The sequence below is a fragment of the Ambystoma mexicanum genome, chromosome 5p (assembly GCF_040938575.1).
Source record: "Ambystoma mexicanum isolate Mex_15411 chromosome 5p, UKY_AmexF1_1, whole genome shotgun sequence".
NCBI classification, from domain to species: domain Eukaryota; kingdom Metazoa; phylum Chordata; class Amphibia; order Caudata; family Ambystomatidae; genus Ambystoma; species Ambystoma mexicanum.
The window spans coordinates 44,626,559-44,643,612 of record NC_090930.1 but is presented as its reverse complement, the minus strand read 5'-3'; the positions used below and the strand labels follow the sequence as shown (position 1 = coordinate 44,643,612).

The 17,054-nt window shown below is 47.0% G+C and overlaps 1 protein-coding gene across 1 annotated transcript in view; it reads right to left on the bottom strand.

Moving 5' to 3' along the window:
- Positions 1–4,716: 4,716 nt before the first annotated feature.
- IL2RG (interleukin 2 receptor subunit gamma) overlaps positions 4,717–17,054 on the bottom strand; it is a 507,701-nt gene continuing 495,363 nt past the window's right edge. The window contains exon 8 of the mRNA XM_069612395.1: positions 4,717–16,497. Within this exon, the coding sequence (XP_069468496.1) occupies positions 16,123–16,497 (375 nt within the window). The 3' untranslated portion in view covers positions 4,717–16,122. The remainder of the gene's footprint in view (positions 16,498–17,054) is intronic.

Genomic DNA, 17,054 nt, shown 5'->3' with positions numbered 1-17,054 from the left:
CCATTCTCTGGAGAGGACCTCCCTGAAAGCTGTGGGCTGCTCTTGGCTTTTGCTTCTAGTTCTATTCTCTGGAGAGGACCTGGCTTATGCTTCTAGTCCTATTCTCTGGAGAGGACCTCCCTGAAAGCTCTGGGCTACTCTTGGCTTTTGCTTCTAGTCCTATTCTCTGGAGAGGACCTCCCTGAAAGCTGTGGGCTGCTCTTGGCTTTTGCTTCTAGTCCTATTCTCTGGAGAGGACCTCCCGAAAGCTGTGGGCTGCTCTTGGCTTTTGCGTCTATTCCTATTCTCTGGAGAGGACCTCCCTGAAAGCTGTGGGCTGCTCTTGGCTTTTGCTTCTAGTTCTATTCTCTGGAGAGGACCTGGCTTATGCTTCTAGTCCTATTCTCTGGAGAGGACCTCCCTGAAAGCTCTGGGCTGCTCTTGGCTTTTGCTTCTAGTCCTATTCTCTGGAGAGGACCTCCCTGAAAGCTGTGGGCTGCTCTTGGCTTTTGCTTCTAGTCCTATTCTCTGGAGAGGACCTCCCGAAAGCTGTGGGCTGCTCTTGGCTTTTGCATCTAGTCCTATTCTCTAGAGAGGACCTCCCTGAAAGCCGTGGGCTGTTCTTGGCTTTTGTATCTAGTCCTATTCTCTTGAGAGGACCTCCCTGAAAGCTGTGGGCTGCTCTTGGCTTTTGCTTCTAGTTCTATTCTCTGGAGAGGACTTGGCTTATGCTTCTAGTCCTATTCCCTGGAGATGACCTCCCTGAAAACTGTGGGCTGCTCTTGGCTTTTGCTTCTAGGGCGCAGCTTGCACCTTTGGACTTCAATGACACCTCATCTCTTGGACAGCCCTTGCCATCCAGACACAGCCTTGTGGAATCCTGGAATTAACACTGACACAAGCGTCATTTCTGGCAATTGGTCGATTTCATTTTAGAATCGTGATGGGTCCTTCCAGGGTGGGGGGAGTGAGCAAATTCAATATTACCAAGAGTGTGGGGTTTCCCCCAGGAAGTGCGTTCACGCAGTGGGTGGATCTTTGCCTGTTTGGGGTCAATGTCAGATTCATCTGGTCCCTCTTCCTGACCGGTTCCATCTGATTGGGGATATTTGCCTCCACATATCCCCCACACCGTCATAGCCTCCCTCTAAATTAGTTTTTTCACCTGCTTTCTGTTCTTCTTCTGTTTGCACTCGAGCTCGTGCTGTTATGCGAAGTGTGTCGACAGCCCATGAGGTTGTGTCGACAGCCCATGAGGTTGTGTCGACAGCCCATGAGGTTGTGTCGACAGCCCATGAGGTTAGGTTACAGCGACACACACATCTAAGGTGACTAGATCGGGACGGGCAGCGGAAGGTACACCGAGCCATAATGACCCCTGCGCCTACAATGATCTTAGTGTCTGCTGATACCATTGAGGGCATTTGAGTGGTGCTGGAGGAGGAACCTTCTTTCTGGTCAATGCCAGAGATTGTATTCTAAGCATTCTGATTGGCCAAGAGCCAGAGACTGCCATGCGCTGATAATATGCATGTCCTAGCTTAGTGGTGCAGCACCCACATTTATATTGAACCATGCGTACCCCATTATATATTGTATCCTTTCTCAAGAGGGGTGGCATTGACTGTTCTGATGCTAAAAGTAACTAAGCGATGAGATCCCATTCATACTGGTTGGTCCTCATTCCCTCGTTGGGGGACAGAGCAGAGCCAGCAAGGCCACCCCCTTTATTTTAGCTGCCACCTGTTCCCAGATGTCTTGCAATGTGGGGCATGTCCACCAATATACTATCTGCCATGGCAGCTTGAACACCCGCTGGCAATGCTTGATGTCCTTAGTGCAACCTCTCGGGGATGTCCTGCCATCTGTTTATTGAATTACACACTCTCCATGTGCCACACACAAAGCAAAACTCTGTGAGTTCTACCCAGATGTTTTAGAACATAAACTTGATGTATTTATTTTCCCAGCTTTCTGCTCCACTTCCTGGTGTAAGGCTTGGAGCCAGAGTCTGCAACTTTAGACTCTCAAGATGTTCTGGACTACAACCACCATCAGTCCTACCCAGCCTAGTCAATGGTGAGGGATCATGGGAGTCATAGTCCAACATATCAGGAGATCTGTAGTTTGCAGACTCCTGGCCTAGACCAAAACCATAGCTTAGTATTCATGAATCCTCTGGATTTTATCTGTGTATAGGACATCAGGGGGACAAAACCCCCCAAATTTTTAAGTGGGGGAATACAATGGAATTCATCCACCCCCCAGTTTCCCCCAGTTTGTGTGTCTCTCTGTACCAGTTTGTGTGTCTCTCTGCAGCATTGCCAGTGATGCGTCAAACTTCAGACTCTGAAGTTTGCACGCAGTTCAGACAGCAGCACCGGGTATTGGTAAACAAGATTCTTGTTACAACAAGAACTCTGCTGGATGCTGCGCAGCTCGCTCATCCGTATGAGCAGTTAACATGCACGGCGCATTGAAGTTGAAACAGAGAAGGTGCTGCTTCCTCAGTGTGGGCCCACCCCATTCAGCCTTGCCTACCCCTCGTGGGCAGGCGGTCTCGGGTCTCGTTAGGTGCCACTGTACGTCACAGTGCTGCCACCACCCATGGGAGAAGAACCCCAGTGTCGCTCTCAGCAGCCTGGGTCCTTCCCTGTGCAGAGGAGCAAGTCACACAGCTGCTGCTATGAACACACATATGTGGGCTTGCAGGCTTTGCTGAGATGGGAAGGGGCCCACGGGCTATCAGTGGTCAAATACACATGCCAAGGTTTTGATGATACTTTAGGTCTATTGTCCATGTTTCTTTGTCAATATGTGGCCGCCCACACTGTCATCTACAGGGCTTAGGCGCATATCAGTGTTTCTGCTTTTCCTGAGCTGTTGCCTGGGAGTTCTCAATCTCAAACCTTGATGTACAAGTGCCCCACCAAAGGCTTTCTCCAATGGGACATGGGTGGGGGATGATCTTATCTGGGGAGGTAGGGCTTAAGCCAGCATTTAGGAGCGAAGGTGCAGAGAGGTACACCCCCTCTCCTGAAGTGCCTTGACTTGGGAGTGGATAATCTCTTTTGGGGGTGCATCGAAGAGCTGTGGGTCTTTAGCAATCATATTTATGCCCCACTTCAATAAGGGCTGACCCCGATTTACTCTGGATCTCCCTTGAGCAGGGGTCTCTTTATCTCCCCATCCACAGAGGCTTTAGACCATGGCTCCCACCTCGCCACTGGCTACACGGTCTAGTGCAGATGGGTGTTGTAGGTGAAAACATCTGGAGAGGCACAGTTTGTAGACTCATCACTAGAACACAGCGATACACGTGGACCCGTACGTCCATCACTCTGGTCCTGGTCTGTTGGGGAACATTAAAGAGAACACCAGAGTCAGAAATATAAAGGACATTTGTCTATTTTCCATGTTTCGATCTCACTGGGCTTCTTCAGGAGTGTGCATGCAACATTCATGTGCAGTTACCCTGCTACAGCAGAGATACAATGCACGCCTGGTGATCCTCCTCTCATTATCTAGACAGACACTTGTGCCCCTCGACACAGTGCTGGGCCCAATGCATATCCGTTTCAGCCAGGTCAATTGGTACCAATTAGCGATAGATTGTTTCATCACCAACAAATTTATAGGGTTGTCTGATAAGCAGCCATGACTGGCTGCTCTTGAGTTCTGGGACTGACCATTATTGGAGTAGTTATGGCCCGGGGATCACGTTACCAACAGGCTATTTACGGTTCTGGGACATCTGCCACGTCCAAGCCTTCTGCCTCCTTGTGTATATGCAAAACGAGTTTGGCGTAATCGGGCATTTGTACAATGAAGCTTGATTTTAATCGTGATCTGTTTGTTTGGCTGAGTCCATTTCCATAGCTCTCGGTTCCACCCCCAGTGTGCTGCAGCTGAAAAAGTACAATGTCGACTTGTCTGAATGCTGTGGGTGCTGCTGAAATACTCATATTAGCATTTAATGTATTAATTGTTGCTGGCGATTATTCGTTGTTATTGCACAAGTCATGTATATGTTTAATCTCCCTTGTCAAAGGAAAATGCAGCTCATGGTCTCTGAATGTACCCATTATGTAAACTGTATAGACCTCAACGATATAAAACACACTATTCACTGAATCCAGCATCCAACCCCTTTTAACTCTTTGCAAGTCTTCCTTCTCTGCTTGTGTTCAATACTCTGTCGCATTATTTTCTTTTGGCGGATTGGGCGTCCACCCGCCATTCATGCAGGAATGGTGGCGGGTGGACACCCAATCTTTTGTGTGACGATTTATGCTCAGGCCATGAAAGCCTTTTTGAAGTGGTAACATTTTTACGTGAACTGAGCCTTCTGAAGTGAGACTCCAAATTGAAGGATTTTGTACTCTGAACTGCTTTTCTTTTTCTTAATTTTCTTCTGTTTTCTTTTCTTCCTTTCTCATGTTTTATACAGTGATGATATGTGTAATTTAATACATACTGCTATTTTAATTTTGTGAAAAGTCGAGTTCTTTGACTAAAACACAATGAATAAACAAAAAAAGTAAAGTCCCAAGGTGTCCCCTGTCCCCTCCAGATTTTATGGGTCTCCTTCGCCCCTGGCCAGAGACACGCTCATTTTAAGAACCTTCTAAATGCTGGCGCATTACATGCGACTCTGTTGCAAGCGCCATTGCGCAGCGTAAAGGGAAGGCAGTATTTGCACTTTTAGCAGAACCGAACAGAAGGACAAGGCATACGTGGGATTTGACCTGTTTTTACTCTTTAGGTTTGCACTCAGATTTGCAAATAAACACACTTGTATGTAGGAGACACAACAGCACACACATGCTAAACTTGGCTGCCCGCTCTATGCAATTAGCACTTTCTAAAACATGTTGGCCGGAGTTAAAGACATTATAAATATTATTATGAACTTTTTCATGACCCCTTAGACGTTTCCCCATGGATGGTGGATCTGACTGCCCAGTTGAGGCAAAGGAAAGAGCGCGCTTGCAAGCTTTCTAGCACCAAGTTATTTCCTAGGCAACCCTTCATGCATTTACATGGGCATCCTACTACTTCAGTCACTCGAGAGATGATTAAACAAAACAACACAGCAAAAAGCAAACACTACAAACACTTGTGGGCAAATCAGCAGCAAACATACACATTATGCTGTATAGCCTTTCATTTAGCAGGAACACATTGTACAATTCCTTTATTAAAAAGCTTTATTAACAACAATTAAAAGTAGGAATTAAAACAACTCATTAAAATGAAGTGTGTTCTGTTTTGTGGAAACACTTGTTAGGAGAACAAGGGAACCCCATTTCCCTGCCCTGTAAGACTCTAGACCAGGGCCCTCTAACCATTTTCTCTCTACATGCATTGACTACAATTTCCTATAGCCCCATTCAGCATAGTCAATTGTGAGGGATCATGGGAGTAGTAGTCCATAACATCAAGGAGCTACGGTTCTGCAGACCCCTGCTCTGGACTGTACCTAGACTTCAGTTTCTCATGTTTACTGTGAGGACCTGCCTTACAGCAGTGGGGCGGCCTCCTCTGACTTTCAGTATGATAAATAGAGGTGTTTAATTTCCACAGCCCCACCCCACCCTTTTGGAAATGTGCACATACATGTTCTCACAATCGTAGACAGGACCGCGATGCCTGCGAGTGGCAAGAGGCAATCTTCCCTGGTTGTCTCTCTCGTTTTGTCTGTCTATTTCTCTATGAAATGTCATTGCATGTTGCTGTTTTTCTAATACATAAAAACAGCCATTGTGCATTTAATTTGAGACCTTTGAACACCTACATGTAGCAGCTGTAGGTTTATTTACTAATTGTTGCATAGGTTTGTATGTTTTGAACGAGAACTGGTGATACACTAGTAGAACACTTCTACTAAAGAAATACACATTAAAATAATGAAATAAGCATGAAAATCTGACTTACTGATTTATAAATATGATGGACATGATTTACCCAGTAATAGTCTTTCTGAATCTTGTATCTGTTCAGATCCACATGTTATGCATAATCCACCATTTAGTGATTGGTTGAAGTATTACACATTGTTTACTTCATAAGTAAAAATAGGCAATGGCAGAGACCTTCCTTTCACACACTTCCTACAGTAGAGAATTGTGCCACTGAAATGGGACTGTGAGTTGATTCGATGTTGAATCCACAATTCAGAGAAGAATTGTGACATGGAAGTGGATCAATTAAAACGTTTGGTTCTGACTCAAACTATATATTTGCTTCTACTATTTCTGCCAGGGAAGTATTAATCACATTTCTGCTAAAATGTTTAGGGGCAAATCTACTCAAAGTGACATGGAGTCATAAACCACAGTTGAGACTCCAACTGTAGAGAGTGGCGTGCCTTGAAGACTGACATATTATGGTCTCTTAGGATTGTCACTGACAGTAGTAATCAGGTTGCATCAGGAGTCTGGACCACTCTTCAAAGGAGCCCGTGGAATAAGGCATTTAACGTGGTGGAAGAGTTGTCACATTTTGTGATGGCTACAATACACAAATGATGTCTTAAGTAACAGTGTAAGATGAAACCTAACAATGTTCTGTCCACTCACTCAATGGCCTGTTCTTGTGGTATGAGTTGGTGGGAGGTTTGTCAATCTTTGGGAAATAGAAGCGGGAACTCAATTGTGGTTGGAGTTAAGCAATGTAGGGTCTGTGATCCTGAGTGGACGCAAGGCAGACCTTAAGGTGCAAGAGGACTTTAACAAATGACACCATTTGTGCAATTGCCTGATCGTCCATGAGCTTTGGCGTGGCAGAGCAGTTCCGTGTACGATGGAATATTTCTGGGGAATGGACAGAGCCGCGTGGTGAACCGTGGAGCTGAATTACTTGTTTCTTTAGTCAAGATCACTGAGCCTGTAGGAGATCACAGCGCCTGTAGAAGATCACTGAGCCTGCAGGCGATCACTGAGCCTGTAGAAGATCAGCGAGCCTGTAGGGGATCACTCAGCCTGTAGAAGACCACTCCGCCTGCGGAAGATTACTCAGCCTGTAGGAGATCAAAGAGCCTGTAGGTGATCACAGAGCCTGTAGAAGATCACTCAGCCTGCATAAGATCACTCAGCCTGTAGATGATCATTGAACATATAGGAGATCAATGAGCCTGAAGAAGATCACTGAGCCTGTAGGCGATCACTGAGCCGGCAGAAGATCACTGAGCCGATAGGAGATCAGTGAGCCTGTAGAAGACCAGTGAGTCTGTAGGAGATCAGTGAACCTGTAGAAGATCTGTGAGCCAGTAGAAGATCACTCAGCCTGTAAAAGGCCACTGAGCCTGTAGAAGATCAGTGAGCCTGTAGAAGATCACTGAGCCTATGGGAGATCACTGAGCCTTTAGAAAGTCACTGAGCCAGTAGCAGATCAGTGAGCCTGTAGAAGATCACTGAGCCTGTGGCAGCCTTTCACAGATATGTGGGATATTTCTGGCTATTCCGCTCAGGCCCTTCTTCATAGCCCTGCAGGGATGCTACAAGGCTTACCCTTCTACAGGTCTAGCCTGTAAAATGGGGGGTCATGCCTTACTCAGGGGATGGGTGTCTCCTACCTGACCACCCCTCAGAGATTTGACATCTTTGTGGCCCTGGGGTCTTTCTCTCCCCATTGATCCCACAGGTCCGCTGATCTGCCAGGTAAGTTTGCTGCGGGTCCAGGAAAGCGCTCTGCTGGATGTGACTGATCCTGCACCAGCCCCCTTGACTTGTCAGAGGCATAGGGGTGACACGTGACTGACTCAGCCCCAGCCCTGCCATCCATTCAGCAACTCACGTGATCTATCAGTAATCCTGCCACAGCCCTGCACTGACCTACAGAACATGTTTTCTAAAGTCCATCCCAATTCTTCATACTGCAGCTGGGATAGCCCGGCTGGTTCAGGCACCTGCTGTTGGAATTGTGTGTCCCAGTAGGCCTGAATGAAACAAGGGCCTAGTGAGGGTTCAGAGCAGCAAGTACCACCCAATTTCATCACCGAACATTGGGCTTACTACACTCTGACAAATGTCTGTGTGGCCAATAGGATCATTTTATTTTGGGGAAATTGTGATTGCGCAGACTGTGCGTACCCCATTTCCCTAAGAAAAATACAAAGAAAGGTAGTCACCTTTGGAAATGGAGCTCAGTCATGAGTCCCTCTTCCATTTCCAGGGTGACCATTGAAGTGGAAAGGGGACTGGAGACGGCACGGGCGGTGGGACGGAGGGAGGTGGGGACAGGAGTGGGTGATTTGAGTTAGGGGAGAATGTGAGAGGAGGCTTTTGGGAAATTTGTCTGTAAGTGAAATGGTAGACCGCGGTGGTGATGCCAGAGGCATGCATGGAACCCAGATTATAATGGCAGATCCGGCCCATGTTCCCAGCCTCCTGAATGGCTGGTGTGTTCGCCGTCAAGGTTTTTCTGGAAGTGCCAAGAATGCTGAACCACTCCCGCCCCAAAGATGGGAAGGAGACGGCACGTGCAGAGGTTTGGGATGACATTTTCACTCATGACTTCTCACTTCTGATTATGCTTGGCCGGTCAGTGGCATTTGAGACCAGTGACCACAATCCTCTGCTATCCCTCCCCTCCCGCCTCCATAGCCCAGGTCTGCAGTCAAGCTTTCAAGTGGTTTAATTCATTCCTGACAGACTGGAAACAATGAGACACACCAGGAAATGATATGTCATTATACGCCTGTACACAAGTGTTTCTCCCGCCTGTTCAGCTGAAATATCAAGTCCCTCAAGGAGCTATTATTTGATATAATTTTTTTCTTTTATTGGCTCAAAATGGTTTACAATATAGGAAACCTTTAACCACAGCTTACAATAAATATAAAAGATATTAAAATCAACGAAAATGCAAAGTTTCATTTATCCACCTCGTTTGTTGAGTCTATGCCATTTCTGATGAACTATTCTGGTTTTCTACTTGAATCCCCTTCGTCAATTCTCCAGAATATAGCCAACGAACAGAGCCAGCATGATGAGTCTTTTCTCCTTCCACCAGTGTCTTCCACCATTCGTCTATCGACCTGCTTCGCTACATTTTCATTGCCTCACCTAAAAAGAAGTCTGTCTCCTTTCTCAATGCCGGGCAAATAAGCATCAGGTGTTTCAAAGATTCAATTGAGTCCTTTCTCATGCATAATCTACATGCAAAGTTTATGTCCTAGTTTTTTCTTTTACCTAAGACTTGTCTGGTTGGAAGAATATTTAATCGGAAGCGCATGTATTGTGATCTGAAGGACCACTTTAGAATGCAGTTAACACGTTCAGTTTTCGTGCCCCACACCAAAAGTCTTCATGGTGTTTGTATTTTTGTATCCCTTCTTAGGTCTCGATCCAGTCTTTCATATATCATTTCTTCTTAATTTTACTAGGGTCTCTTCTTAATGTCTTATCTGATTCATTCAAGTCTTAGATGATAGCTTGGCAGATGTTTTGCCATTCCAATAGTTTTTTTCCTCCTACTCTTCCAACACCTTCTTCAAGACTTGGAACCCTCTACTGGGATTATCCTCAATACATTTACAATAGAATGAGAGCGATTTCCACACTACTATTGCTTTGAGGGATACAAGAGCCCGCTCTATTCTTACTATCTGTATTGGTAGGCTCATTGGTAGCCAAAGGATGGTCTTCCAGAAAATACCTTCTATTAACAACCACGTATCTTCCGGGGTAACAAGGAAGTCTCAGAACCATAGGTCACAATGGGTGTTACTTTCAATCGATAGAATGTCACAAGTGGTCTTAATGTAAATCAACAATATCTGTTTAGCAGTGTGCGACCCTGAGCTGCCAGGTTTTTTCTTCTTTTTCTTCAGTAAATCAACTCTGGGTGCCTCGCATCTGCTATTGTTTATGCAGACACCTAGGTAATTAAATGACTCCACTATTTTTTTAGCATGCAATGACCAAGTTGGTTTCTTCTTAGTGCCTCTGAAGTTCGGTGCTGGATTTATTTCTTAAGTTGTTAGTTTCAAGCTAAACTTTGAGTTGAAACCAGTTGATGCTGTAAACCTATGGGTGTCTAATCGATCAATACAATGTCATCAGTGTATAATAATCTCCCATTAGGTATGTCTGCGATCTTTGGCAGAAAAGATCAAATTTGAGCAAAGACATCCTCCACGTCTGACATAAAAAGATTAAAAAGCTCAGGCGCCAACGGGCACCCTTGGTTCAGGCCTACATTTGTTGGGATAGTCTCCCACAGAAGGCCTGATTTGTCTAGAATTATTCTTATAGATGTATCTAGGTAAAAATCTTGATGTTGTTCAGCACCACACTCAGATATCTACAATCTGTGAGTTTTCTCCATAGCATGGGTCTTTCAACGGTGTTGAACGCCTTGTACAGGTCAATAAACGCTAAGAATATTTTTTGGCTCTTCTGACGCACTGTCTTTGATTTCAACAAGTTTAGCAAAAAGATATTTCACAGGGTTCCAATCCCTTTAACGAAACCAAATTGCCAACGATCTCTGTGGCCCGTATCAATGCTCCATTTTGAAAGTGATTTTAATACTATCGTCGTGAAGACCTTGCCGGCAACATCTAGTAGAGCTATCGGACGGTAGTTGTCTGGATTCGTTCTTAGTCCTTTTTTAAAGATCGGGATGACTACCGCCGATTTCCAGGAAGTTGGTACTTTTCCTGAGATCAAGATGTATTTAAACAGGTGATGGAGAAACCAAGCCAATTGGAATGGGTTCTCTTTCATCATTTCGTTGGCCAACCTGTCCGGGCCTGGAGCTCTTGAATTATTTGCCTTCTTAATGATATCTTCAATGGATAAAATGTCAGTATTCAGCTATTCTTCCGTATTGAGTGTAGCATGCTCTTCTCGGCCGGAGAGTATTTCGATGTCCTGTTGTTTGCATAATAATCACAGCAGATGTTCGCAGGGATCGGGTTTGCGAGCAATGCCTCTTGAGGGGTATCCCTTTTGTTAAGAATAGACCAGACTGCGGCCGTGTTTTTCGTTCTGATTTTGTTGCGGTATTGCTGTTTGAACTTATGAATCTGTGATGTGTTTTCACTTGATCGCTTATGTTTCAGCACATTAATGCTCTTTCTTAAGGATTCTTTCTTTTTCACAATTTGTATGTCATATGCATGACAATGGGACATTGCAATTTTTGTGGTCCCACTTTTGTTTTTCATGGCATAGTCTCTGAATAGGGTCTCATAGTTTATGACTTGTTGGTCATCTTCGTCTTGCATTTGTTTAATTAGCTTTGTTTCGTGTTAAGGCCAGGCATTTTGTTTGTATGTATCTTTAACCTATTTCGCCCTGAGTTCAGTGATATATCACTCTTGTATATCACTCCATTGTTGTTACTCATGCTGTGGCAAGTAAGTGTTATCAAATTGCGATCACTTTTGGTCATAGGTTGAATTTCCATACCTTTGACTACTCCAGACATGTTAGTTGAAAGACATATATAGTCTAAGATGTAGCCACTAATGGCACCTTTCCATGTAGCCCTACCAGGGATGTCGCCTTGAGTTATTCCATTTAGGATGGTGCAATCTCTGGATTGGGTGGCTTCCCGCCACTGTAAGCCTCTCTTTTCTTTTTTGGTGGATACCAATGGATCGTCTTCGATTTTTGATATTTATTTGTCCACATTAATATCTAAAAAAGACAGGCCCTCAACTAGCCCTCAGAAGTAACTGATGCTCGTATAATCCTGAGGAGGGCTGGGTGTAATGAGGCCTTCTCAGGAAAGTAGAGCCAGCAAATGAATCCTGAATAGTTTGAACCCTGATGTTAAGCTGCTGGCCTCTACTCAAGGCAAAGGCGCCCCACATCACCCAAGGCTCTTCTCCACTCATATCACTCATTCCCGGACCCGGCTACATGTGACTGATCCTGCCACAGCCCCCTTGGCTTGTCAGAAGAGGCATAGGGGTGGCATGAGACTGACTCAGCCCCAGCCCAGCCATCCATTCAGTGACTCACATGATCTATCAGTAAGCCTGCCTCAGCCCTGCAATAACCTATAGAACATGTTTTCTATAGTCCATCCCAATTCTGTATACTGCAGCCGGGATAGCCCTGGTGGTTCAGGCACCTGCTGTTGGAATTGTGTACCCTGAGCCGCTGGTTGGGTTCAGGCGCTGAACGCTTCTGTAGTTCCTAGATCAATAGAATTAAAACTGTTGATTCCAGATCTAAAGGTTTAAGTATAGTGATTAATTCACTGCATATGTACTTCAGAGGCTGTTCGCCACTGATATCAATTATTCAGCAAAAGTCAGACCTCTGGGTTTCTTCTGAGATTCCGATTTAGGGCTAAGGTTCCAATTTGAGCAAATTGCGAAGTGTGTGCCTTGTAGACTTTGCCATCTTGGGTGAATTCTCCCCTTTCTTCTCATGAAGATGAGTGAGGAGTGGGTGGGGTCTTGGCCCACTCAAAGCTAGGCTGCACTAGTGGACTATACGCCCGTCTTCCAGCCTATCAGCTTCATGGAGTCCAAAATGCAGCGCCCACATTTATTTTTGGATCAGCAAAAGAAGAGCCGGTGTCGTTTCATGGTTCTTTGTTCATCGTAGACTAGTGTTTGAGGTTCTGGGGCTCACCTAGTGTCTGAGGTTCTGGGGCTCACCTACTGTCTGAGGTTCTGGGGTCACCTAGTGTCTGAGGTTCTGGGGCTGACCTTCATGTTATGGCAAGATCTGGTTTTACATGGTTATACCCCCCATCGGGCTACCGTCGCTCACTTAACTGCAGCGATCCCACAGTCGAAATGTAACACCAAAGTGGATCCCCGATTCTCTGGACAGGAACCTCACCTCTAGAGCTCCTCGTCTGCTGAGATACGAGAAATTGGCCAAATTCTGGTTTATCGCTAAGTCCTAACCTTCTCTTTCTGCGAGTCTTGCCAATCACATCTTCCTAGAACAGGTGGTATCGGAACAATTGCTAAATTACTTGGCCAATTTCTTGCCTGGAGAGAACAGCAAATAGAAGGGGAGCACAGGCGATTGTAACATCTTTCCTGGAGGTTGTGCTTGCCGAGGAGGCCATGGAACAGCAAGGAATGGCACCAGAAAAGACAGAGGGCCTCATTACGATTTTGGCAGTAGCCATGCCGCTATTGGCGGCATGGCTTCCGCCAAAATCGGGACCGGGTCCGTGTTGCCTGAATGGGGAATTACCGGGCCATTCCGAGTTCAGAGGGCCCGGTAATGCCTCCCTCCAGGAAGACGGGCCCGGACCGTCCCCATTCCCATTTCAGCCCCCATAGGGCTGAATGGGAATGGGGGAGGGAGCAAACAACGGGCCGATTACGAGCGGCCCGTTGTTTGCTCCCTCTTCCCCTCGCGGGACCCGGTAAGCATGCCTGGTTTGACCAGGCATTACTTATCGGGTCCCGTAAGGGGAACTTGTAATGAGGCGGAACAGGTTTAACGGGTCAGCCTCCTTTAGCGGGTCCCGTTGACCCGTTCCACCTCACTTGTAATGAGGCCCAGAGGGTCCAGTGCAAAGAATAACATTGCTGGGCATGACTAGGTAGCCACACTTCCTGAGGGCACTGAGAGAGTGACCAACAGAGAGAGCTGGCGATGGCGAAGCACATGTTAAGTTACCTATACTTTACTCCTACAGGTCGCGCCTCATGGAGACGCGCAGGTTGGGGTCGGAGAATCTACACCACTGGTTACAAAGGTCCGGGGAAGTAAAGGCAGAGCGGGAAGTGCAGTTCAACCATGTAGAGAGCGGGAAGTGTAGTTCAACCATGTAGAATGTATCTGAGAGAGCAGTTACGTCATGGAGCGGACAATGCTCACATTTTCTATATGGTAGGAGTGGCAGATTGTGGGGAACCCATTGTTGTGTTAAGGAGTGGCTGGCCGCTTTACTGGCGCTGTGGAAATAATATTTCTTGAATGACTTGCCTTGGTCACCCGTTTTGCATATTGGAAGATGAACTTCAACATGGACAACAAAGTTGTGGTGGTTGACCAACAGTAGGCCACGGATGGGAGGGCACCCCTACTTTCCTCAAAGGATGGGTATCCTAGGGGTCATCTCATTCACAGTTGGCCAGATTCTGGGGATTTCCTCAGAGTGCAGACGCAAGCGGGCAGAGAGGGGTGTCCGGGGCACCCACATCGCTGTCCATCCAGAAAGCTTGGAATTCTGAGCTACTGGAACAGAAACGAGGCTGGAAAGGGCAGGAATGGGGGGAATGGAAAGCAAGATGGAAGCCGCTGGACCTAAGCGAGGAGTTGTTGTCCGTGAGGGACACGGATCTAGAATGGTGAAGTAAGAGATGGCCAACAAGGTGATTGGCGATTGAAGCAAGGGAAAATTAGGGGCACCAAGCTCAAACATGCCCCATTAAAGCAAGGTAAGAGTTGTATCTGTGTTCCATCACACTGTTTCCCCCAAAAACCGGTGAGTGGTATTTAGGTTCTGCTGCAGAAGAAGCGAATGTGGAGAGTCGACGATGGATGCTGAAGCTCTAATGGGACAGCGGATTGGGTGGGAATTCTAGGGCTCAGTTGGGATAGGCTGAGATCAGTAGAAGCTCTGGGATGCTGAAGCTCTAATGGGAAAGCGGATTGGATGGGAATTCTAAGGCTCTGTTGGAATAGGCTGAGATCAGTAGAAACTCTGGGACGCAGAAGCTCTAATGGTACAGCGGATTGGGTGGGAATTCTAAGGCTCTGTTGGGATAGGCTGAGATCAGTAGAAACACTTGGACGGAGAGGCTCTAATGGGACAGCAGATTGGGTGGGAATTCTAAGGCTCTGTTGGGATAGGCTGAGATCAGTAGAAGCTCTGGGACGCTGAAGCTCTAATGGGACAGCAGATTGGGTGGGAATTCTAAGGCTCAGTCGGGATAGGCTGAGATCAGTAGAAGCTCTGGGACGCTGAAGCTCTAATGGGACAGCAGATTGGGTGGGAATTCTAAGGCTCAGTCGGGATAGGCTGAGATCAGTAGAAGCTCTGGGACGCTGAAGCTCTAATGGGACAGCGGATTGGGTGGGAATTCTAGGGATCAGTTGGGATAGGCTGAGATCAGTAGAAGCTCTGGGACGCTGAAGCTCTAATGGGACAGCAGATTGGGTGGGAATTCTAGGGATCACTTGGGATAGGCTGAGATCAGTAGAAGCTCTGGGACGCTGAAGCTGTAATGGGACAGCAGATTGGGTGGGAATTCTAAGGCTCAGTCGGGATAGGCTGAGATCAGTAGAAGCTCAGGGACGCTGAAGCTCTAATGGGACAGCAGATTGGGTGGGAATTCTAAGGCTCTGTTGGGATAGGCTGAGATCAGTAGAAGCTCTGGGACGCTGAAGTCTAATGGGACAGCGGATTGGGTGGGAATTCTAGGGATCATTTGGGATAGGCTGAGATCAGTAGAAGCTCTGGGACGCTGAAGCTCTAATGGGACAGCAGATTGGGTGGGAATTCTAAGGCTCAGTCGGGATAGGATGAGATCAGTAGAAGCTCTGGGACGCTGAAGCTCTAATGGGACAGCGGATTGGGTGGGAATTCTAGGGATCATTTGGGATAGGCTGAGATCAGTAGAAGCTCTGGGACGCTGAAGCTCTAATGGGACAGCAGATTGGGTGGGAATTCTAAGGCTCAGTCGGGATAGGCTGAGATCAGTAGAAACACTGGGACGCTGAATCTCTAATGGGACAGCAGATTGGGTGGGAATACTAAGGCTCAGTTGGGATAGGCTGAGATCAGTAGAAACTCTGGGAGGCCACCAGCACACTATTCCGCTGGGCGAGGCTGAAGGCATTGAATATCTGCTGGGATGGAGTGAAAGGATCAGCCATTTGCGTTGGAGGAGTGAGAGGAGACCCAAAGTCCTCCAAAAATCAGAGACGGCATAAAGATATGTTGGAAAAGGGAAAGAGGAGAGAAGCCCTTTGGTGTTAGGGTGTCAGGGACCTGACCAGTAATAGCAGAGCTGCTGGGAAGTTGGGATGTGAAGGGATATGGCATAAGGGTAAACGCTGTGCAGAGATGGAGCGTAGATAGGTGGTGTCCTCAAGCGTTGCTGGACCAGCTGCAAAGGAATGGGAATGTTCCTTGGATAGGTTGACAGAAGTGGAAGTGCCTGGAGCTGGGTTGTTATATAGTGACCGCCGGCAGGGAGGAGAGCTAAGTCTCTTCCGGCAAAGTTTCATTAGAGCTGTGTTGGGACTGTCCATTCGGGGCAGCCGGTTGAGCGCAAGGCACAGAGTGAGCTGGACCCCAGTTGCTGTGGGACATTTCGAACTTGACGTATCCGTTCTTGCAGAGGAGCTTCCTGCGGAAGCCATCAGTGCACAGGTCCTCCATGGAGGCTGGTGCCAGGTTGTACATGTAGCTTGGGCCGGACATCATCCTCGGGAAGGTGCTTGAGTTCCTCACGATGAGGTCTTCCTTCATCTGGCCATAGCCCTTATGCAGAGGGAACTCGCTTACATAACAGATGCTTTCGTTGAAGTTAGGCTTGAAGGTCTCTACGGCGTCCTTCGGGACCCCAGTCCATTCCTGAAAGAGAACACAGGTGGACAGTCAGATGCTGGGCGAAGACAACACACATGTTACATGCCTTCATTTCACGATGCAGAATTTATCGCATACAAGAGAGGATAGTGGAACATTTTCTTTCCAATCGAAACTAGTCATTTCTTTCCAGGGAGGCAAGAATGTTATTGTGAACACACGGGGACTTACTCCAAATGTTGCCCTACGCTGGAGAAACCTGTCTCCTTTTTGGTGCCTTGTTTACTTTTGGCTCCCAATGGCGCATAGGTGTCACTGGAGTGGACCATCATGGTACCGTCGATTGCAGAGGATGCCTGGACCCAGCACTGGAGACAGACTATTTTGAGTGTGTGTCTATCCGGCATCAGTGCGTCTCGCAATGTGGAAGAGGTTTTAGAATCTCCTCTCTTTGCAGGTGGGCACCCGCCCCTCTGCCTCCTACAGTGCTATCTCCCTGACAGCTCCTCTGCCTCCTACGACCCAAGGGCAGTGAGTACCAAGAGTGCAGGTCGTAGATTGGAAGAAGCCAGTCGACCATCTGTGGATGGCAGGAAACCACA